At 38.2% G+C, this 24,347-nt stretch overlaps 1 protein-coding gene and 1 long non-coding RNA gene across 15 annotated transcripts in view; one reads left to right on the top strand and one right to left on the bottom strand.

Moving 5' to 3' along the window:
* LRRC28 (leucine rich repeat containing 28) overlaps positions 1-24,347 on the top strand; it is a 157,035-nt gene that overhangs the window by 110,709 nt on the left and 21,979 nt on the right. For all 14 annotated transcript variants that reach the window (XM_023651263.2, XM_023651278.2, XM_070267898.1 and 11 more), the window contains 2 exons: positions 8,718-8,820; positions 23,406-23,581. In XM_023651263.2, the coding sequence (XP_023507031.2) occupies positions 8,718-8,820; positions 23,406-23,581 (279 nt within the window). The remainder of the gene's footprint in view (positions 1-8,717; positions 8,821-23,405; positions 23,582-24,347) is intronic.
* Positions 1,666-16,139, bottom strand: LOC111775419 (uncharacterized). Its single transcript, XR_011439105.1, has 3 exons — positions 15,955-16,139; positions 4,862-5,020; positions 1,666-3,667 (listed from the first exon to the last, which is right to left on the bottom strand). It is a non-coding gene; the product is annotated as an uncharacterized lncRNA (long non-coding RNA).

The raw sequence follows: 24,347 nt of genomic DNA on the forward strand, positions 1-24,347 counted from the left end.
AGTCTATACAGAAACTGATAAATAATAATGTACACCTGAAATTATACAATCTTATAAACCATTATGACCTCAATAAAATGATTGGGAAAAAAGGAAAACAAAATTCCACCCACATTAGCAGATGGAATTTTTGAGTGTTAGATTAGACAATAGTGAATGAATTCTTTAAGAACATTTGGAAAATTACACAGATTTATAGAATATCCTGTTGTACAAACTATCTAGTAAACCCAAAAGTTAGTAGAGAATAACTTCCTACTAATGGGAAATTACTTGGGTTCTATACCCGTCCCAGAGTTGTTTTCTTTAAAGATTCTAGTAGTGAAGTGTTTATTTTCTCAGAAAGAGTGATTGTGTGTGCCAAAGACTTGTACTATGAGTGAAATGATAGCTCCTTGACTCCTGTGGATTATATGTACACTGTGACTCTGACAAAGATGTAAAACCAGCCCTTTTATCACATAACAGGAGATCACTCCAGTTTTCTGTAGTAGTCGTAGTTATTTTTCCTTTGTTGGAATTGAATACCTTGTACAGAAAAAAAATAGTTTATACCAAGTAGTGGTGCCATTTTAGAAACCAGCTTCTAGGCATTTCCCAAACCCACGCTGAAATCCCTTCTCTTTCTTGCAAATGGCATATAAAAGACACAAATCTGATAGCTGCACTTGTTCTTTCTATTGCTTCTTGTTCCTGTTTTCTCTGTATCTGCTTAGAAGGTCAGAAAAAGAATTGCTGTTTACTATTTTTTAAGAAAATATTTAAGTCCATACAGTGAAACTATTTGAACTTCAAACTAGCATGGAAACTAGATGGAAACCAATTAATAATTCTGTAATCTTAATTGACTTAGCGATGAATGCAGACTGTGCTATACTGAATCATGAATGTATGTAATCTGTAATTTGACAGCTACTGCCCTGAGGTCATTGTTTAACAGGAACAATTTGCAAAGTTTGTAGTCTTAAATAAGTTTCAGTACTAAAAAAATTTTGTTCTAGTACAGACCAGAAGCCCCAGAGGTTGGAATTAGTCCTGTGTTTCAGTAGAAGGGATGATGACTGCTTCCCAGGGAGGGACCCAAACATGCCACTGAAATCGTGTTCTGTATCCTATTCGTGGATATTGTCGGACAGATCTCTGATCAAAGGCGTAATGAAAAAGGAGAAAAGAAGGGCTCTAAAACAGGGTTCAAAAACTAATAACGGGAAAAAATGGGAGAGAATTCTTCTGTTATTTAAAGTCCGTACAGACCTTATTTCAAGAGTAAAGTTATAACTCTGGAATGTGTATTTCTTCAAGAAAATAGATGTTCGGTGCTTCTTTTTGAGGTCTTTTTGCAAGTATTTATAACAAAAATTGTTTTCTTTGTCCTGGTGTGTACTCATCTGACTCTTTTCCACTGTCTTAATGATCACCTCAGTTTTGTTTTTCTTTCACCACATCAGGCCTTTGTTCTTGCCTTAAAGTTTTCTTAGGGAGTTAATAGGATTATTTGAAATGGCTTCTGCAGCGCTGGCCAGGCCTTGACTTCACTATGCTGATGGATGAAGAGAAAAGTTCCCCCTAGAGAACACGAGCTTTAAATGGACAATGTACATTTTCTCTAAGTTTTAGAGTAGGATTTGGGTATAGGGAGTGATTAAGAGGAAGAAGTGAACCCTGTTTTTTCAATTATCAATTTAATAAAAAGAGAATTCCCGCCCATTTTTGAAAAGGTAGAGATGTGAAATTAAAAAAATAATTAGTATGTGGGCTAGAACCATGAGCAGAATCTTTGCCAGTGAAGTTTTTGTTAATTTGTTTCTAGAACTTAGAGTTTTTTAAATAGTGACAAGAATGTGCCATACTAACAATGACTGGAAGATGTTGTCAGTTCACTGTAAAGCAAAAATCTGGAGTTTCTGTCAGTCATAGTTTTCAGTAATGTTCTTAAGGTTTTGGGGAAAGGAAAAAAAAGGTACAAGTTCAGTTGAGCAACAGCGCAAGGTAAGATGCAGAATGATGACGTTTTGCTCTCCACACTGGCTGCCGTGGTGCTGAAAGATATGCTGTCCTAATTCCCGAGTCCATGCTAGACAGTCAGCATGAAGTGTTCTTCTCTCGGATCTTCTCTGAAGGAATTATTGGAGTTTCTTGAAATCACTGCCCTAAATCTCTAAGTCAGAACTACCCCACCAGTTATCTGGTCTTTTTTTGTTTGTTTGTTAGACCAACAGCTTTACTGAAAGATGAGGACAGCAGATCCCCTCTCCCGCTGCAGTCCTGATGGCATCGGTCTCGGACTTGGGGCATCTGGGCATCCAACAGCCCGAGAGTATCTGATTTTTTAAAGGAAGTAAAGGGATATTGTCTCCTTGGCACTGTCTCCTGACATCACACATGGATGCTTGGGCCCAGTGCCAGTCCTCTGGCCCCCACAGCACCCAGGTAGCCTGCTGGGTAGTATCACATCCTACATTATGTAGGAGTGCCCTGCTTATATGGAAATGATCTATTGAGGGAGGCTGTCTAACTATCGTCATGGTGAAGCAGCAGACGTGCTTTTAAATTCCAGCTCTACCATTTAACAGTTTTGTGATCTTGGGCTTAGAAATGCCGTTTAATTTGTCTAAGTCTCAGTAACAGGGTAATGTTCATACTACTGCTTCATAGCACTATTGTGATAATTAAATAAGATCCATTTAAAACAATTCTATCACTCATAAATATTACGTAATCATGCAGTGAATATGAACTATTTTTTATCGTTTCACTAATCAGTAAGAAAGGATTGGAACTCTGTGTGTCTTCACTTCTGTACCCCAAGCATCTAGCACAGTGTCTATCCCATTGCTTGTAATAATTTCTTTGTTACCTGAACTGTGCAACAGAAATAGAGATGCTGACGCTTGAATATTTAAACCAGCAGAAGAGGAAGCCTCTGGTCATTCAAATTCATTAAAATCAATTTATTTTAATTTAACAGTTGAAGATCTACTGTGTATAAAGCATCTTATTAAATTATAATTCACTGTGAAATCTTATTTTGTAAAAGTTGAATAGATGAGAATGAAGATGATTATGTAAAAGATGTAATGGAGTGCGTGTGTATTTAAAGAAGCCAGCACTTAAAAAATTCATTATTCTGAAAAAGTGGTTGAAAAGTTCTCTTTGTAAAAGGCATCATGTAGATAATTTAAATTAGTTTTAAAGATTATTTTAGAATAACTGTAAATTACTCTGAATTCACTGTGAAGAAACCCATATTTTATAGTAATTAAAAATGTAATCATGACTTAGTATTTCTGACTTATTGAACTATGATAATTGGCATAACATTGATAGAGCATTCCAGACAACCTGTTGTGGTCTATTACTTTGACGTGGTTTCTGTGGCCCTATCATTTTGTTGAAGAGTATTCATCATTTACCTTTTGACAAAATAAGTTTCATACTGGTCCGTGTACAGTAGACAGATCCTGTTTGGTTCTGGCCCATGCCATCATTCCAAGCTTGCTTTTACAGTATGGTTAAAAAAGCAATAGCCTAGACACAGAGGGGCTTTTTGTTCCATCTTCAGCCGTGTGGACTGCATATGCCAGAGCCTTGAAAAAATAGAATTGGAGTTTGTGCAGGACTGCTAGCTTTTGCTAATTTCTGAGTAACAATGCTTTGATCTGTGAGTCTGGAGGAGAAAAAGAGAAACATTTTAGACGCAGTTACAGCCCTTTAAAAAGCCACATGAAAAAGTTCTTTGTTGCTTTAGCATCTATGCAGATGGATAACTTCCTTGTTTTATATAGTTCAAGTACTGAGCATTTTTGCACAGGAACTTTAAAAAATATTATTGCATGGTATGTTTATTGCAAGATATTGGTACATTAAAATTAATAGAGGAAGAAAACAAACCAGCTCATTAGCTAGTAGATGAATCGTCTCTTCCAAAGTTAATTACTGAGCAAAGATTTTCTGTTTTAAGAATAGAAGAAATATCTGAAAGCTTTTTCACACAGAAATATAGTTATATTTCAGCCTCATTATAATTAAAAATGCCATTCCATTGAGCTTGGGGTTTTGCCAGCGGAGAGCCTTCTGGCCGAGGGCGCACTCTCCTGAGGCTATCACAGCACTGCTTGTGCAGCCTGTGACCTTGCTGGGCATTCGGTGTCTCAGCCTCGCCAGCAGGCTGTGCTGTGTCAGCTAAAGCAAGAGTTGCCTAGTTCTCTTTATAATCCTGCACCCTACTTTATGTTCTTCTCTTTACATTGAGAAGAGAGAAGGAAAAGACTAAGATGTATGGAGCACCACATATTGTGCAAGAGATCAAGCTTGGCATTGTATACATTGTTGAATCTTCATGACAAGCCTGTGAGACAGTATTATGATCTCCATTTCACAGAGGAGGTAGCAGGCTCAGAGCGTCTAATTTTCCCAGCGTCGTGAAACACTTGGAAAGTAGAGAGCCAGAATCCAGACTCAGTTCTGACTCCAAAGCCCACTACATCATGGAATTTCAGTACTACTTTTTCTTACTCTTTATGAGATTGTGTTATTTGGAAAATGTAAGTGTCTGTGTTAAATACTCATATCCGTGTGGTATTATACTGGCTAATGTGTAATAGATTTAAACACAGGTTATTCTTGATTTTTTTCAGCTTCAGTGTAAAATAGTTCATTCCTTTATGGGCATAGATAAAAAATTGCATCCCCCAGCCAAAGTGGGCAGGAGGTACAAAAATAATTCTCTGGAATATTGAAAACCTAGGATAAGATCTAAACCAAATAGCATTTTTAAATCTTCGATCCTTCATTTCTTCCTGTAAAACTAGGATAGAAGACTAAACTACATAGGAAGTAGCAAGTGTCAGCTTTTACTTACCTTTGTATTATAATCTTTGTATGTAGCCTCATTTAATTTGCACGAGCTCTTCTGTGTGTGTTTCAGGAGAGAGGTGCTTCCTCTGTCACATCCCATTTTGTGTCCTTGGCTTGAGGGGATGAATCACTGTCTGTAGAGGCTGTTGCCTCCACCTCTTTTCTGTGCCATTGAAGTATAGAAAAGTGTTAGTACCTTTTGCTGCATGCCAAAGAGAATTTTCTTTTAACTGGCCTTCTGCTGTAGGCCACACTTACAAATATGTCACTTACTAATAATAATGAGAATACTAATAACTGCTATATATTGGAAAAGGCTATGTGCCAAGAAATCTGCTTGATAGTTTACAAACTTAGTAATTATTTTCACCTTTATACAGATGAGGAAACTGAGGATGCACATTTAGTAAAGAGGAGAATGGGGATTCAGACCCAGGTTGTCTGACTCCAAGACTGTGTTCTTGCTCCATTAATTAGTATCCTACATTCCTTACTACTGGATAAACTCAAGTAAAGAATCTTTCCTTGAGACCCCTAGGGGCTCTGAAAGGCAAATTTGAGACCAAAGCTTATTTGTATTTTATCAATATAGTTTCATTTTTTAAAAAATTCCAAGGTTTTCTATAAGCCTTTAAAGTCTGTGGATTTCTGTTTGTGGTGAAAGGATTTGTATGCATATCAGAGAAGTAGTGAAGAAATCCAGAATAGGAATTCTTAGTGTAACTTTGAGACCTTTTCATTGCAAGTGGATTCTGGTATTGTTATTTATATTTTTTCCACCTATGTTTTAAAAGTTTATAGTCTTTTATACCAGTAGCTATGTTTATACATGTTTACTAAAGTAGCAGTATACATTATTTTGGTAATTATATATTCTTGTGCTTAAAAAACTATATCATATAGTGATTTAAATTTCATAGATTACTTTCACATTCAGTTATCATAACAACCTGGCAAGGTTGAGGGACTAGGTACTATTATGCCATTTAACATATGTGCAAACTAAGGCTCTGCTCACATGGCTAATAAGTGAAAGAACAGACGCATAAGATATGAACGGACAATTCACCAAAAAATATGTAAAAATGGCCCTCAGACATACTAAAAACTGTTCACACGCTTATTAGAGAAATGCAAATTAAAACAATGCTGACATATCATTTCTCACCTATCAGAATGACAAAAATTTTAAAGGAAAGAACATGTTTTAAAAGTGGGTGAGACTGTGGGAAAGCCAATGCTTTCATACATTGCTGGAGGGGATGCAAATTGGTATAACCCTTTTGGATGGAAATACCAAAGAATCTACACATGTACTTACTTTTTAACCCAACAAGTCCACTCCTAGGAGTCTATGCTGAAGGTGCACCTCCAACAATATAGAAGTACATGCAATGTGGGTTAATATACATAGATATGTTTTGTAGCTCTGTCCACTAAGAGATCCTGGAAGCAATGGCATCCTCATAGTAATGAGCACACATAGCGCTCAGATTTTGGTTTCTAAACACCATACCCCAACAAAAGGAATTAAGGCACCTTGGAGAAGTAGTTGATTTCAGGGCAAAAAGTAGGGAAAATACAAGCTGAGCCTGGAACATTTTGTGGTGCCAGAAAGCAAGAAGTGCTCAAAAGAGGATGAAAATGTATTGAAAGAATATAAGAGCCAACCATAAGCTGTTCCTAATTGCCAAAATTGGAACATTTTGACCAACATGATAAATGATAATGGTATTGGTTTGTTACTCCTTACAATAAAATAAATATCCATGAATCAATACAGATATAAAAGTCAAATAGAGGGGAAGAAAGGGATGGCTGTTCCTTACAGAAGAATTCCATTTTATAAATGTAGACAGAAAGACGGTAATAGAAAATCACCATTAGATAAATACCATGTAATAGTTATTGCAAACAAGATCCATTGATGGATGCTAAAATTAATAGGCAAAATTTTCAGGACAAACAGGATATTCACATAGTCTAGGGGCTGTAGTAATCTGAAGGCTAGACCTGGGGCTGGGAGGAGCTGCTTCCAAGATGGCTCACGCACATGGCTGTTGTCTGGAGGCCTCTTTCCTCTCCGCAAGCTGCTGGAGGGACCTCATGACAGGGAACTTGTCTTCCTCCGGAATGAGTGATCCAAGGGAGAGAGCAAAGAGGAAATCACAATGCCTTTTGTGACTTACTCTCTGAAATCTAACATTGTTTCTGCCTGTTCTGTTTGTTAGATATTTTAAAACCACCACACTGGGAAAGGGCATCTGTAGCCAGTAACCAAGTAATCCTTTTTTTTCTCCCTAAGAGTTACCACTTCTCCTTTTGTTGCCTGTTCCCAGTGCTCCTAGTTTTGGTTCCTCTTTTTGTAGCATTTGTGCCAGTGCTAGTCCTGGGCAGCATTATTGGAATAGGACAAGCAGTGGAAAGGAGGAGGTAATGTTAACCCTTCCCTACCCTCTCCTCTGAGGAGTCCTTCCTTCCTTCAATCTTATATTACTCCTCCCACTTTCTGTAACAGATTGTCCAGAACCTATCTGTGAGCCCATAAGACTTTATACAAGCATCTCGAATAGCAATAATCATATAGTATTAGTTATTTTTCGTGTCTGTCTTCATATATATTATATTGTATTCACATCTGTATCCCCAAGGCCTACCATAGTGCCTAAAAGGTCCTTAATGGGTAAATGGGGTTTCTTTGGAAAGGTCAATACACTTAAGAACCTCCTATTTTAGCGTTCTAGGCCTTCATCTTTCCTAAACTGATGAAAGACAAGGGGGAAGAGATCTTCATCCAATTGCCTGTTTCCTATTTTCACAAGCAGAACTCTAGAAAACTTTTCAAAGATTACATTCTTGCTTCAGGGAGCCGAAGGTTAGCAAGGCTGCTGAGGACTCTGTGGCAATGAAGACAAATAGCCTTACCCAGTGAGTGCTGGGAGGGGAAAGGAAAGCTGTTCAAACATTCTTGGAAACACAAAAGGCAGAAAGGGATAATCTCGACATTTATGACTCTCTCTGCTGCCTGTGTTGGCCAGAGATCACCTTCAGTATTTTGTGCCTTGTCTCCTCACTGAATCTTCCTCCAGTCTTTGCCCCCAATTGCCCAGCTACTTCTAGAAAATGTCTGGATTCTGCCTCTTTCTAGCATATTTGTTTCTATTGCAGACCCTTCTTTTTGGGCCCCCTTTCTCACCTCTTCCCATTCCTGGTACGTACCCATTCTAGTCCCCACTCACTGCCCTGCTGGTCTCGTCCGCCTCACCTTCACACCTCGCTAGGGTCCTGGGATTGGGGTTCCCTTTGCTTCTTCCTCCCTCTGCAGCCACGAGCAGTTTTATCCATTCCCACTTCCACCTGGCTCCTGAGACCCCGGTCCTCCTTCATGCCTCCTCTCGTCTTTCTGCCCAGGGGAGGCAAAACACGGTAAATCTTGATACAGGGGCAGAACTAGGCTTATTTAGGTTAACCTGCCAACTTAGTTTGTATAACATTTTTTTCCTGTGGAGAAAAATGAAACTAGATGAATGACCTACAACAAAGTTTATTCTTAAAATATAAAAAGTCATAGAATTTTTATTTGGGGAGGAAATTTAATAATATTCTATTCCCAGTTATCTCGTTTTATAGTTTAAGAAATCATGGTCCGGGTGAGTTAAGCAGTTTTTCTACAGTCATGTTTTCTAATGCAGAATCTAATATTGCAGCTGACCTAATTTCACATTCAGAGTGAAATCTGCAACAATTTTTCTTCCAGAATAGAAATTTTGAATTACTCAAGTATTATGTATTAAATTTTACATTTCACATTATATTGGTACGTATTTATAAGAATTATAGTACTTTTCTTTCTAATCCAGATTTAGGTCGATCTCGAGAACTACAATATGTGTACGTGGATAACAACATCCACCTGAAAGGCTTGCCCTCCTATCTGTACAATAAAGTCGTCGGGTGCAATGGGTAAGGCTGATTTCATATTTGTTACTCTAGCTCAACTCTTTTGCTAGCTTTGTTTCTGTTTCATTATTTGGTCCTGATATAACTTAGAAATAAATGAACTGCCTTGATAATCCTGTTCAATTTTGTCTTTGGCTTTAAGATGCTAAACCAAATACCCTCAGAAGCTAAGAATATTGGGCAAGCAATTTAAAGTGTTGCACTTCAAGTTCAGTTAGTAAGCTGTGAGTTCAGTCATTGAGTTGTTTATTATTTTCCAGTCAAAAGAAAAATGAATCCATGCATACCATTATAAACCAGTAGTATCAGTGAAAGCCACTGGAGGAATTAGCATTAGTTTAGAAGCTTTTCTTTGTCTGCACTCCACTACAGTGACAATTTTTACCACGGTAACAGCCTTTGTGTCTAGAACTTTTCCATCTGGAAATATTTAGAACTCAACATTTGAAATAGTCTCTCAATACAAATCATGATTCTAGCAACCAAAAAGATGTTTCAGTTAATGGGAAATGATAGGCTTTTAATTTCATAGCAGCAGTAACCTTTCCTTCTCAGTCAGGCTTTTAGAAAAACAGCTTCAGCTTCTTCTACAGCAGTGGGGCAGAACCACTTTCAAGTGGTTCCCAGAGTGGTATGGGATTAGTGTAAGACAGCTCAGCTACCAGAACCTGCTTTTGACTGGCCTCATTTTCCTCATTAAGTAGCCAAAGGATATGTCGAGGGCTGGGAAAATCCCTTTTCTTCCCTTCTTGTGTTCTTATGGCTGGACTAATAATGAAATTGGCACCGGGCTACACTATAGGAGAAAAACCCAGTTTCATACATTCATATTGGAGACCATGAAGAATGATGCTCGGAGAGTGAACAAAACAGGCACTATGTATATCTTTTATGGAAGGAAATATAACTTTGTGAAAAATTGACAGGAGAAAGAAACTGAGGTTTGGGGTTTGTACTTAGTGAAGAATCTAATCAGAGTTTAGGCTGGAGGTAGTAAGTTAGCAGGGTTTGTTTCTGCAGGCTTCTCGGCCCTGCATCCCTGGCTCTGGGGATCAGGACGCAGGGAGAGCGCCTTTCACAGGGGAGATGTATCTCCTGCTTTCAGGGGAACAGAGACAGGAAGTTCAGAAAGCCCTTTTTGCTTCTTAAGTAACTTTAATTCAAAATAATCAGTATGCGTTAGTGGTATATTTTGAGGTGGCCTGCCCTGGGCCCCAACAGATACTTGGCCCACCGGTGAGGCTACTTAGCCAGCATGTTTGACTCTCTCCTGTAATTTCTAACACCCTGTATCACCTGATTCATACTGTATGTGGTTCTGGCAAGAAAAGAGATGACTGTGAGCTTGTACTTAGAGGACAGCCATTCCTCTGTTGGCATGTCTCCAGGGGATGGGCACTGAGCAGTGATTGCTCTAGAGAGGGCAGTCCTAGGAGTAGTAGCCTTCCCTTAGGAAAAATTATATAATTGTTATCTTGGAAGAGCCCTGGACGAGTTCACTGCCTATATAGGCTGATGAAATACAAGCCCAGAGATGTATTCCAGAACCTTCTATGAAGCAGAGATAATAGAATGTGTCGTGTTTTTAGCTCAGTGATTTTTTTCTACAACTGATTGTGACAGCTATGATAGTACTCAGTCATTAATCCTAATGAGTTCTAAAGGATCTATAACGTAGCCTAATTATTCTAAGTGGGGAGTAAGATGCCCTCAATCACTGAGATACATGGAATGATGCAAGCAAGCTCCTAGCCTGAAGGTAGTTTTTCCTGCACCAAAGCCTTCAGAGGCTGCACTGAAATGTGATTTAAGTCTCTACTACAATAAGGAGCAGCTTTCACTTAAGATAAAAAGCCTTCTACTTTGGTGTTTAGATATGGATGTTATTGACTGCCAGAAAGTTCCATTTGTGCTGAGTAGAGAGAGAGTTGTTAATCCTTGACTTGGTATCTGATAGCAGAGGTAGTGAATTTTATGAGAGCTCCAAATCTTTGAGAAAATACATAGTACGCCAAAATATTAGCTAGTAGTCTACATTTTTTTTATCATCTTTAATATCTTATTTTAGTAGTAGTATTAAGAAAATATATAAAATTATTATTAAAAGGATAGTATCAATCAGTTTTCTAAGATTAGTAGTTTTTGGAGTATAGGCAGTCCCACTTACAAATGGATTGTTGGTTCAACTCAGAATGCATTTCTCTTAAAAGCAATTCTTGTGGTTCTGTGCCTAGCCAGCTCATTAAAAAGTCATTTAATCCATTTTGCACCCCCAAAATTATACACTGTTTCATGGCAAAATGTGTTCAGAATTCTAATTGATGGTGACTATTGAAGCCTTAGCAACAGAATTAAGGAACCTTTTTCTTTTATCCCGTTTATGTGTTGAATGTGTACAGAGGGACTCCCCAATTCCAAGTCAAAGTGGGGGTGCTTTGGGAAAGGGATGGGTAAGGAGTAGAACAAGCTTATGAGGTAAATCTAATATAAAGAGCAAAAGGGTACTTGAGACCTAGAAAAAGCACTTCTTGATTCTGGATAAGGATCTTGGTTCACTTGTTCATTCAACAAGTATTTGTTGAGTAACTACTCTGTTTGGTCACTATGCTAGACAATGACCGTATGGTGATGAGTGAAACAATTCAGTACCTCACCTCGTGGACCTTATAATCTAGCCAGGGATCTAAGCGAACAATAAGTAATTGAACAAACTTAATGCTGATTCTCTTTAAGGAGGTGATATTTAAGCTGAGAACCTAGGATCAGCACACTTGGTTTTCCACTGCTATCACATGTTGCTTCTAGCCCGGATGTAGGCCCCGAACATAAGAACACAGTAGCTTCTGCTGTACTGTACTGTCTCTGCAGCAGTTACGTTACCTTTTTGGAGTAAGTGTCTAAGAGAAATAAAGCAACAACAGAGCAAAATGAACACAGCTTTAGGGACGTGTGGCACAGTATAAAAAAGTCTGATATGTGTATAATTCACATCTCAGAAGGAGAATAGAGAATGGAGTTTAAAACATATAAACAGGTATAAAAATAGCAAATAACAAATGTTGCACAAGTTCAAGAAATCTCAAAAGTGTCACCAAATTATCTTTCATATTCGTGGAAATGTGAATAAAGTTAGCACCTCCTTTTTATATGTTCATTTATTTGTCAAATAATTATCGAGCATTAACTAGCAAGTCAGCACTATGCTACGAATTGTGGAAAAAACATAATTTAGATGTTTATCTTAATATATGAAAATAACTGTAACACAAAAAATAAATACCCACAAAGAGACAGAGTGATGGAAATTTAGAGCATGGGACTATCTTTTATGGCTTAGCCTTGAAGTCATACACTGTCATTTCTGTTGTAGCCTGGTGATTACACAGACCTACCCTCTTCATTGTATGAGGAGACCCCGTATGGGAATGAATAGTAGGAGGGGAGGATCGTGGGAACCATCTTGGAGGCTGGCTAGCACAGCTTCCTTGCATCCACTGCTCTTTGCTAGCCTCATGGAAAAGTATGATTTTTATTTTGTCTGGGTTTTTCTTATTGTTACTACAGGAGTAAATGCCTTCAGTTCTACATTTTACCCAGAAGGAGAAGTCCCTCTCATATTAGAGTTTTGGGGAGTGGTAATTGACACATTTGCTTTTTCAGGAGAATTTACTGGCAAAAGTGATCCTACACCAGAGTTATTTTTCCAGTTGTCTGATTATATGAGAAACAGGACACCGAGCCACTGGTTTGCTTTTCCTAATGTAAATATGGCTGGATTTGGGTACAAATTGGTTAAGTGACTTAATTGGTTTGTTAATATAACCACTCAAGGTAACAAAATTGTTTATATGAGAAATGCATTCTGAGTTCTGAGTTAAACCAGTAGACTAAGAAGTATCCTCTAGATCAAAGGCCATTTGTATGTGGGGGCTGCCTACACACCCCAAACAAGCGACATTAGATACTTGAATCACACTTCCATGGGGCAGGCACAAAGCAGTCTATCTACAGATAAAAAAACTGAAGTTTGATTTGAGCTGTCATCCAAGAGACACTTTGTAGTTTGATTCCATCAAAGTAATAAATTGCTTATTAAAACAAAAATGTTAACACTCCTTTTAAGTTTTAGAGAAATATGACAAAATCCAGAGTCTCCACAATGTAACTTTTATAATGTCCAGGATACAACTCAAAATTACATAACATAAGAAGAAGAAAAAATATATGACTTATTCTCAAGGGAAAAGATAATCAGCAGAGACCAACCTGAGATGACCCAAAATGTTGGAATTGACAGACAAAGATTTTAAAGCAACTGTTCCCAATGAAGTATAGAAAAATAAGTTTGCAATGAATGAAAGTATCAGAAAAATAGAAACCATCAAAAAGAAATGAATGGAACGAGGCCTGGTGGCTTAGCTGTTAAAGTTCGGCATGCTCCACTTAGTGGCCCAGGTTCAGTTCTCAGGTGTGGAACTACACCACTCGCCTGTCAGGAGCCATGCTGTGGTGGCTGCTCACATGGAAGAACTAGAAGGACTTACAGCTAGAATATACAACTATGTGCTGGGGCTTTGAAGAGAAGAAATAGAGGAAGATTGACAGTAGATGTTAGCTCAGGGCTAATCTTTCCTAGCAAAAAAAAAAAAAAATTGCAAACCCGTCAATGCTCCTGGTATCCCTTACCCTGCTCTAAAAAAAAAAAAAAAGAAACATGGAAATTCCAGAGGTGAAAAATGCAATATCTGAAAAAGAAAAGTACTTGATGGGCTTAACAACAGAATGAGTATAACAGAGGACAAGTCAGTTAACTTGGAGCTAGATCAATAGAAATGATTCAGTCTGAAGAACGCAGGAAAAAGATTGAAAACAAAAATGAACACAGCATCAGGGGCCTGCCAGACAATATAAACAAACCTGACATCTGTATAATTGGCATCCCAGAAGGAGAAGAGGGAGAGAATGGGCCACAACAACAAAAATGTTGAAGAAATAGTGTGCAGAAATTTCCCAAATATGTTGAAAGGCATACATTGGTATTTTCAAGAAGCTCAGTGAATCGTATGCAGTATAAATTACAAAGAAAACCATGCCTAGGCAAAGCGCTGAAAACCGAAGATGAACAGAAAATCTTAAAAGCAACCAGAGAAAAATGACAAATTACATACAAAGAATAATTCAAAAGACTGTTACTTCTCATCAGAAATTTTGAAGGCCAAAAAACAGTGAAACAACATTTTTTTAAGTGCTAAAAACAATCAACCTGGCAACCAGCAGAAACATACCTTTCGAGCATGAAAGCAAAATAAATGCATTTTCAGATGGATAAAAATTAAGCCTTAAAGAGCCTCTACCAAAATGACAGACTTAGTATCCAGACCAAGTCCTATTCTATCTTGGTGGCATGGTTTCTTTCCTTCTCCATATCCACTTCTCCCCTTTCCTTTTTCTGTTATTTGAAGCTGAAGAAAAACCTGTTTTTTTTTTTTTTTTACTAAAAAGGGGGATAAATCTGGTAGCAGTTCTCACAATAATGAGCATGTGGATGACATAGTGAACTTTCTAAAGGACAAAAGATAGTTTTGTGGGTGCTTTTGGTAAGGAAATTCAAACTAATTCTTTACTTTTAACTCCTTGTTAGGTAGAATGGTAAGTGTGAAAATGCATATTAATTAATTTGCTAAATCACATGTTTTGGAGCATAGTCTCAGTGGCAAAATGATGTCACTATTCATTTAGCTTGTTTAGGGTTAAATGTTTAATGGCAGATCTGAAAACATTGAGTTGAAAGGAAATTGTGTAATAATTGTTATAAGTTATCTATATAATAACTAAGCCAAAGTTAACATTTGTAACAGATTTCAACTTATTTTAATAATTCACTTAAGGGTTCAAATGTGCAACCTTTTGTGTAACCACCTCGACATTTAATCTAAAATAATAAAAACTATTGAGTTAGAAAGCAAAGATACCGAGGCTTAATAATTGCCATTTAATAATTATTTCATTTCATAGTGAACTGAAGCATATCATGGGGCTGCCATCCTCCTTCCTGAAAACTCTCTAGCCAGTGGGAACTGTTTGTTTTACCACATGTACCCTGTGTTTTTACAGAACTGGGGAATATCATGCTAATCTTAGTTTGTAACAGTAGATTCCTTCACAGCCACATCTAGACTGGTGTCTGACCAAGTATCTGGGTACCATAGTCTAACCATGTTGATATAAAAATTTAATTATCAGGGCCAGCCTGGTGGCATAGTGGTTGAGTTCACACACTCTCCTGTAGCCACCCGGGTTTCATGGGTTCAGATCCCAGGCATGGACCTACACACCACTTGTGAAGCTATGCTGTGGTGGCATCCTACATATAAAATAGAGGAAGATGGGCACAGATGTTAGCTCAGGGACAGTCTTCCTCAAGCAAAAAGAGGAAGATTGGCAACAGATGTTAGCTCAGGGCCAACCTTCCTCACTGAAAAAAAGTTATCACACAATGTATTGTAGTATATTATCAAAAGAATCACTTATTATAATAATAAAAAGAAAGCTCAGCTATGAACATTGCCTAACCTTACTATGTGCCAGGCAATGTGCTCATTGGTTTATCTGCATATTGCACATAATCGTCCCAGCAACCCTTGTGATATTATCCCCATTTTAGAAGTGAAGAACCTGAAGCTTAGAGAGAGAAGGTAAATTGTCCCAGGTCACAAAGCTAGGCGGTGGTAGAGTTATCATCTGCTTCATTGTCCATACTCTTAACCTCTGGGCTGCATGCACTGCCTCCCTCTTCTCTCGGGTCTGTTTCAGCCCCTTTACTAGCTCCCTCAGAGCAGAGATGAAAAATAACTTTCTGGCTCCTGCGTTATTTCATGTAGTAGGGGTGGGTATTTAGTCTCTGATGAGGTCAAGGGAGGTTGGCAATGGCCAGCAGAAAGGTCCCTAACTCAGTGAATTCCTCCCTTGCAGCCTGCATTCCACATAGCTGCAGCCCTTCTCCAGAGAAGGCATTTAATAGATGTATTGTAAAATGAATTAATTAGCTCTTTATATCTAGTGGTGAAGAGTAGGAACTTCTGCTAAAAGAAATGTCAAAGAGAACTTAGACCTTGCATAAAATGAGGATCCACTTACTTGTTAATGTGAGCCTTTTCGGTGGTTTCAGTCAGACACCTGGCTTTTTAATTATGGGAGACGAGGAAAGCATTAGGAAAAATCTGGCCTTCAGTTTTCTACACCTTTATGTGTTACTTTGTATTGTCATATTCTTTGGGCAGTGTCCAGTAGAGCTCATCCACAGTTGAGTTAAGTAGCAGCAGCTGTTAAAGCAGTAACAGTATGAAGTAAATATTCACAAATGACTTGCTTGCTTTTTACCTTACATTTCCATTGTTTCATGATTTTGCTCAGGGTTCTCATACTACAGTGTGGCTATAAAGTTTGGAAACAAATAATATTATTTGACCATGTGTATTAGTCAGGTTCTCCATAGCAATAGATCCAACAGCATGGCGGGGAGCGGGTGGAGAGAGAGAGGGAAATTGATTTATTTTAAGGAATTGGCTCCTGTGATTGTGGGGACTGGCAAGTCTGAAATCTGCAGGGCAGGCTGGAAACCCAGGAAGAGTTGATGTGGCAGCTTGAGTCTGAAGGCAGTCTGGAGGCAGAATTCCCTCTTCCTCGGGGGACCTCAGTCTTTCTCTCTCAAGGCCTTCAACTGATTGGATGAGGCCCACTCATGTTGTAGAGGATAATCAGCTTTATTCAGAGTCTACTGATTTAAGTGTTAATCTCATCTAAAAAAATAGCTTCACAGCAACATCTAGACTGGGTTTGATCTGGATACCGTGGCCTAGCCAAGTTGATACAAAAATTTAATCATCGCACCATGTAGTATATCAACGAAAGAATCATTTATTATGTGTTTGTCTATGTTTCTAGACTTAGTGGCCACACTGTATAATAGCATTTTGGATATGATCCTCTCATTATAATTTTCTCCATGTTAGGACAGAAACAATTGTAAAGTTTAGATTCATGTCCTCGTCTTCACAAAACGGTTCATAAGGGTAGTATCGTTCTAACCCATAGAAATACTCAGACAAAATCACAGTCGAGCTGCTGCATATCTCATGTTTATGTGATTACATGGGGTCAACAGAGGTTTTGAAACTAAGAGGGATAAAGGCAAAGTAACAAGTCAAAGAAATATGTTGAGAAAAACTTCATATAAATGTTGTTACCATTTGACAAGGCACTCTGCAGCTGGTCTGCACTCCTGCATCCATACCAGCTATTAGGTTATTGACAGTCTTGTAGTGTTTCTACACAAGTTGGTGAACAGCTGTTGGGCTAAGGCCCCTGAGTTCCCCAACTGCCAGGTCTACCTCTCCCCCAAGATCTCCCCAGAATCCAGCAACTGAAGGCTAATGATGAGCAGAGGGCTCCAGGGCCATGCTTCAGCACTGTGATACTGTTTGTTTGTTTTTGTTTTATTCAAGTATAATTTACATTCAGTAATATTCACCCTTTTTAGTGTACATTTCTGTGAATTTTGACAAATGCATAGTCATGCAGCCACAACTATAATCAAGGTATAGAACGGTTCATTCACCCCAAAAATGTCCCCCGCGTCCCTTTGAAATGAACCTCTCCCCTCCCACCCCAGCCCCTGGAAACAGTGGTCTGTTTTGTGTACCTATATTTTACCTTTTCCAGAATGTCATACAAATAAAATTGTACAGGCTGCTGTAAATATTCATATATGGGGTTTTGTGTAAACATAAATTTTCATTTCACTTGGGCAAATACCTAAGAACGCCTTTGCTGGGTCATATGATAAGTTATGTCTAACTTTCTAAAAAAACTGTCAGACTGTTTTCCAGCATGGCTGTGCTATGTTGTGTTTCCATCAGCAACTTATAAGAGTCTCGTCAGGTTTTTTTTCAGACATTCTAGTGAGTAGGTAATGATATCTCATTTTAATTTGCATTTCTCTGACTTTTGATGTTGACCATCTTTTCACATGCTTATTTTGCCATCCATGCGTCTTCTTTGGTAAAGTGTGGTCCAATCTTTCACCCATTTTTTAAAAATTGGATTTTTTTTATTATTGAGGTTTGAGAATTCTTTATATATTCTGAATACATGTCTTTCATCAGATATGTGATTTGCAGATATTTTCTACCAGTCTGTGGCTTGTCTGTCATTCTCTTAACAGACTTAGCTGGCCTATATTGTGCCTCTTCATAGTGCCCCCAATACACACATGACTCAAGATATATTTAATTTCATCTATAAATAAGACATTTTCCAAAATCTCATTTGATAGATTACTGTCATTTTCCTAAATAATCATTTTCTTAAATGTGGTCATCCTCTTAGATAACCAACTATAGACATTTGTGGTGCTCAGGTCTCTAGGTACGTCTCCTGGTCCTAAGACTTAGAATGAACCCCTGCAAGCTACCCCAGAATTATTTCCTTTTTGGCGCTATGTGGATGACTAAGTATTCTTTTTGCCATTTCCTTTTTATCCTTTCTCTTTCAAACATTTTTTTCCTATGTGTGAAGTCTCAACCAAACTAATCTGTATTTGGATCTGCTTGGGTATTGATATAGAAACTGCTAGATAGAAAAGAAAAATGAACACATTAGATGAGTTAACAACAGAAAAATGCCTATAATATAGGTAGAAAATGTGTGATAGAAACTTAAAACATTGTGATGGATCATTGGTAAGAGAGGGTATCAGGGAACACTTTATAAAGGAATTAGATTTGAAGATGAATAAAATTTGTATTTCAAATAACAGGATGTGAGAAATTCCAGACCCAGTTTGGCCTGTAGGTAGGAGTAGCCATGGCTCATTTTAATAAAGGCAGCATTGCCTAAGAGTCAGAATCTGCAAGGAAATGGTAAGGCCACATGCATCCGTAAGGCACCTTTCTGCTTAAGTTCTCTTCCTTTTGCATCAACTAAAGTAAGAGAGTCATTCTTGAAATTTGGCTAGAAGGCTTCCATTTTTTGACCCTGCCCATAAGTGTAAATCTCATTAGCTTACAAAAAGAACATTACCAATAATTTTGAAGCCCCTGTATGCCCCTCTCCAATTGTATGCCCCTCTGTCTTCTCCAAGCTTAGCCACTCTTCTGAATTTTGTATTTATCATTCTTTTGCACTTAGTTGTGCTTTTAATATATGTGAATACATCCCCATATGATATTGTCAAGTTTTGTCTTTTCTTTAACTTTATGTAAATGGATCATGCTGTATATTCTTCTATGACATGCATTTTTCACTTAACTTTTTGTTTTTGTTCTCCACCTTCTTCTCCATTTTCCTACTCTTCTTCAGAGAAAAATTCTTTGAAAGAGAAGTCTATATTTACTATCTTCACTTCTTCCTGTTCCAGTTAGGCATTGATCCCCAATTCTACACTAAAACTGCCATTTTCAGAATCACCCATGACTTCCATATTGCCAAATTCACTTCTCAGTTCTTGTCTTTCTTGATCTGTCCAACATTTGACACAATTGATCATTTTCTCTTTCTTGAAACGCCTTCACCTGGCTTCCAGAACACTACTCTCTCTTGGTTCCCCTCCTCTGCCACTGTCCACCCCTTCTCAGTCTTCTCTACTGGTTCGTCCTCATTTTCCTAATCATTAAATACTGGGCTCAGGACTCAAAACTCTTTTCTATTTGTATCTATTCTCTAGGTCAGTGATTCTCAACCAGGAATAGTTCTCCACCCAAGGGTATTTGGAAATGTGTATAAGTTGGTGGGGGCAGGGGGGAGTTGGCTTTTTAAATGCCTGGAGTCTCCGCTGACATATGGTGGGATGCTAAATATCTTACAATGCACACAAAAGTTTTAAACAATTAAGAATATGTGTCCAGGGGCCAGCCCCGTGACTGAGTGGTTAAGTTCACACACTCCGCTTCGGCGGCCCATGTTTTCGCCAGTTCAGATCCTGGGCATGGACATGGCACCACTCATCAGGCCACGCTGAGGTGGCATCCCACATGCCACAACCAGAGGCACTCACAGGTAAAATATAAACTATGTATTGGGGGCTTTGGGGAGAAGAAGAAGGAGGAAAAAAAAAAAGAAGATTGTCAACAGTTGGTAGCTGAGGTGCCAATCTTTAAAAAAAAAAAAAAGGTTCAACAATAACTACTAATAAAATAGAACAATTATGACAATATGCTATAATAAAAGTTACCATAGACCTTGGCAACCTCAGCATACAATTTTTTTCTTTCCTTATTAAGTCAAGAACTTTTACTTTTTCACTTAAAGGAAACACTTTAGGGCTTCTCTTGGCATGTCCTAATTGCCAGCATCACTACTCTTGCACTTGGGGCCATTATTAAGTAAAATAAGGGTTACTTGAACACAAGCACTGTGATACCACAATAGTCTACCTGGTAACCAAGAGGGCTACTAAGTGATGGGCAAGGAGCATTACAGTGAGGTTACACTGGACAAAGGGATGATTCATGTCCCAAATGGGACAGAGTGGGATGGCATGAGATTTCATCATGCTACTCAGAATTGCATGCAGTTTAAAACTTATGACTTTTTTATTTCTGGAATTTTCCATTTAATCTTTTTGGACCATGATTGATCACAGCTAACTGAAACTGTGGAAAGTGAAACGATGAATAAGGGGGGACCACTGTAGTGATTTACATTGGTTTCCTAATGTTAATGGAATCTTGATGAGTAAGATAAACCTCATATGGTCATACTGACTTTATACATTGTTGAATTTGATTTGCTAAAATTTTGTTTAGACTTTTTCCAACTATGTTCATGAGTGATACTGGTTTTTGTGTCTCTTGTATAGTGTGTGTCTAGTTTAGGTATCAAGATAACGCTGGCTTCATAGAATGAGTTGGGAAGTATTTCAACCTTTTAAGTACAAATTCAACTCCTTTAGTAAATATAGGCTGTTCAACTTTCTGTTTCTTGAGTGAGCTTTGGTAGTTTTTGTCCTTCAAGGACTTTGTATTGGCATAAAGTTGCTTATTACCTTTTTATTGCCTGTAGAAACTGGGCAAATGTCTCCTTTCTCATTCCTGATATTGGTAAATTGTGTCTTCTCTCTGATTAGTCTTGTCAGAGATTTATCAATTTTATCAATCTTCTCAAAGATCCAGCTTTTGTTTTCGTTGATTTTTCTCTGTCTTCTTCCTTGTTTCTACATCATTGATTTTCTTGATGGTTTTTATTATTTCTTTTCTTCTGTTTACTTAGGGTTTAATTTGCTCTCTTATTTCTAGCTTCTTAGGCAACAACTATGAATGTAACATATCCTTCTATGCAGTAATTGTAATTATTATAATGATGTTTTCTTCCAGTTCTAACATCTAGCAGTTCTTGATTGGTTTCAGTTGTGTGATTTTCCTTCTCATTATAGGTCATATTTTCCTGCTTATTGGAGAGCCTGATAATTTTTGACTGGGTGCTATACAGTGTGAATTTTACCATGTTGATTGGTGGATATTTTTGTATTCATGTAACTATTCTTGCTGTATGTTCTGGGACACAATCAGGTTAATTGGAAACAGTTTGATATGGCTTTTAGGATTTATTAGGTGTGAATGGAATGGTGTTCAGTCTAGTGCTGACTATTCCCCACGCTGACGTAAGATGCTTCTGTGCACTCTTTTCAATGCCCCTTGAACTATGAGGTTCAAATCTGACTGATAAGAACAGGCATTATTTTCAACACTGTGTGTGTGCTGGGCACTATTACCTTTAATCTTTTCAGCTGGTTCTTTCTCCAGCCTCCGGTAGCTTCCTCACATGCGTATGTTGGTCACTACTCATCTGAATACTCAAGGAAGACCTTCTACAGATCTCCAGAGTCCTCTCTCTGTGCCTCTCCCTCCTTTGAGCTTCTCTGTCCTGTGAACTCTAGCTGCTTTGGACTCCCTGAACTCTTAGTTCTTTGTTTTCAATTTAGGGTGCCTATCAGACTATGGCTGAGTCCCTCTTCCCTAAGTCAACTCTTCTCTTCGATCAGATCTCTGCTTAAGTGTCACCTCCTCAGAAAGACTTTCTTTGATTATGCTATCTACAGTGGTACAGCTCTCACTTTATTTTATTATTTATTTATCTCTTTATTGTCTGCCTGTTTTCACTATAATAAGCCCAATTCTGATCTTACATATCTATCTAGCAGAATTGTATGCTCATATGTGTCAAATAATATACACAAAAATGTTCATAATAGACCCATACTGGAAATAGCCCAAGTGTTTATCAGTTACTACATAGCAATGAAAATGAATAAACTACAGTACACACAGCAACATGGATGAATCCCAGAAATGTAATGTTGACAAAAGGAGTCAGATACAGAATATTTCTTGCTGTTGAAAAAGGCAAAACCGAACTATAATGTTAGAATTTGGAATAGCGGTTCCCTTTGGGGTATGGATTTTGCCTAGTAGGGGGGCCCAGGGTGGCCCTCTGAGATTCTTTTCCTTGAGCCAGATGGAGAAATTGATTGAATGAAGTTAGTTGTGTTATAGGTCAGATATTGTCTCCTCTGTAAAATCTTCCCCAGTTCTCTGGACAGAGTCAGTCACTCCTTCTCTGATGCAACATTAGACCAATTAGATTGTAATTATTACATTTTCCAAGGGAAAGGAGTCATCTTGTTTTTTTTAATTTAAGTATCTTGACTGACTGCCATATAGTAGATGCTCTGGAAACGTTTTCTGATAGAAGGGGTGAGCAAATGAAGCAACTTCTAATGAGCAAACGAGCCAAGGGCTTCTGGCTTCCAGTCCAGTGCCCTCTCCTTCAATGCTTGTTTCTAGTTGAGGTGAGAAAGATTATCTCATGTTGTGTCCAGAGAGCCACGGTTTGTTGGCCCCTGTTTGTCATGAGAGAAGAGAAGTGTTGAGGCATTTAGGTCACCTGGTGGTCTCAAACAGGCGGTACAGAGAGATTGGTGGGACTCCTGAGGCCTGGTAACCCTGCAGCTGAAGGAACAAGGACGACTCTGCCTCTGCTTATGAGTGGCTGCAGGGAATAGGGTGTGACTTGGCTTATTCATGGGCTTTGCCAAGAATATTTTCCCCACAAGTTTATGGAAGGAGCCAATAAAGTTATCTTTTACCATTAAAAATCTGTTTGCTTTGTAGGGGTTTTTTCCACACAAAAATTCTATTAAAGCAAGGTACTACAACTTAACACAGTGCTCTTTTTTCCTTTTAATTTTGAAAATTTCGATAAACGTCAACCTGGAAGGGGTAATAAGGATAAATAGAGCTTACAAAGCAAATTGTGTAGATCCTATGAACGAAAGTTCCTTCAAAGTTTGCTCTTCCTGGAAGTGCCTGGACCTCAGCAGTGATTTAGGTCAGTTCCAACTGATGAGTTTAGGTTTTTGTGCCAGGTTTTACTAAGGAACCCGGGATAGCATCTGTTCACTTTGAAAAGAATTCTGGCAGTTCAGCAGTGTCTTAAGGTTGTAAATGTATATTTTGATGAACACGTTTTTATTGGCACATATATTCTTTTCCTTTCTGCTGATACTGCTGTGAACATGTGTCTTTCTGCAGCTGTGGTGCTCCCATTCAAGTTTCCGAGGTGAAGCTGCTTTCCTTTTCATCAGGGCAACTAACTGTTTTCCTCCCTGCCGAGGTGAAGGCCATCGGGACAGAGAAGGATCGCGTCCTGCCTCTGCAAGAGCTGGCCATGAGGAGTCTGCATCACACCTACCACAGTTTCCTAAAGGGTACATAGGACTTTTCTTGTTTTTTTCTGCCCCTTATTCCGTGGACTTAGAAATTGTGTTTTATGCTGCCTATCTTGGTGTTCATTTTTTTTATTGTAGTAAAATGTACATAACATAAAATTTACCATTTTAACCATTTTTAAGGGTTCCGTTCAGTGGCATTAAGTACATTCACTGTTGTGCAATGGGACTTTTTTTTAATAAGGAAAAAATTTTTAATATTTTATCAACACTGATCCTTTCAGCTCTCCCTACAGACACAGAGAAGCATTCATTAAAATATGGTCTTCAGTCACAAAGGACAGAGGTTAAAAGTTAAACTATGTGGTTTAAATGAAGGGAATTGGTGTTTGGCAACGTTTATTTGGTGGAAGTGAGAAGGCTGGCAGAGGCACTTTCTTCAGTAGGAAGAAATTCACCAAGATCTTATCCTTAAAGCAAAGTTGGATTCCTCTCTCAGCAGAGCAGGTTTGCCTTGCAGCCTCCTCGTGTCTGAGAAATGTATGTCCCCGAGGGGAAGCAGTATCAGGAGCTTTGGGCAGTATTCCCACAGCCTGCCAGCTCTTGGTTTGGAAAGGATTTGGTGGTGTGTAGATTTCATAGGTGTTGTGGAGTGAATATCTGAGATGCTTTAAGAAAGCACTAGGCAATATTAATAATAAAAATACATTTTAAGTGTTTTTAAAACTACTAAATGTTTTGTCTTTGCTTTAAAAAAAAAGTTGCATACAGAAATGTCTAACATTAACCTTCAAGGAATGTCTAG

The sequence above is a fragment of the Equus caballus genome, chromosome 1, assembly GCF_041296265.1.
Source record: "Equus caballus isolate H_3958 breed thoroughbred chromosome 1, TB-T2T, whole genome shotgun sequence".
Taxonomy (NCBI): domain Eukaryota; kingdom Metazoa; phylum Chordata; class Mammalia; order Perissodactyla; family Equidae; genus Equus; species Equus caballus.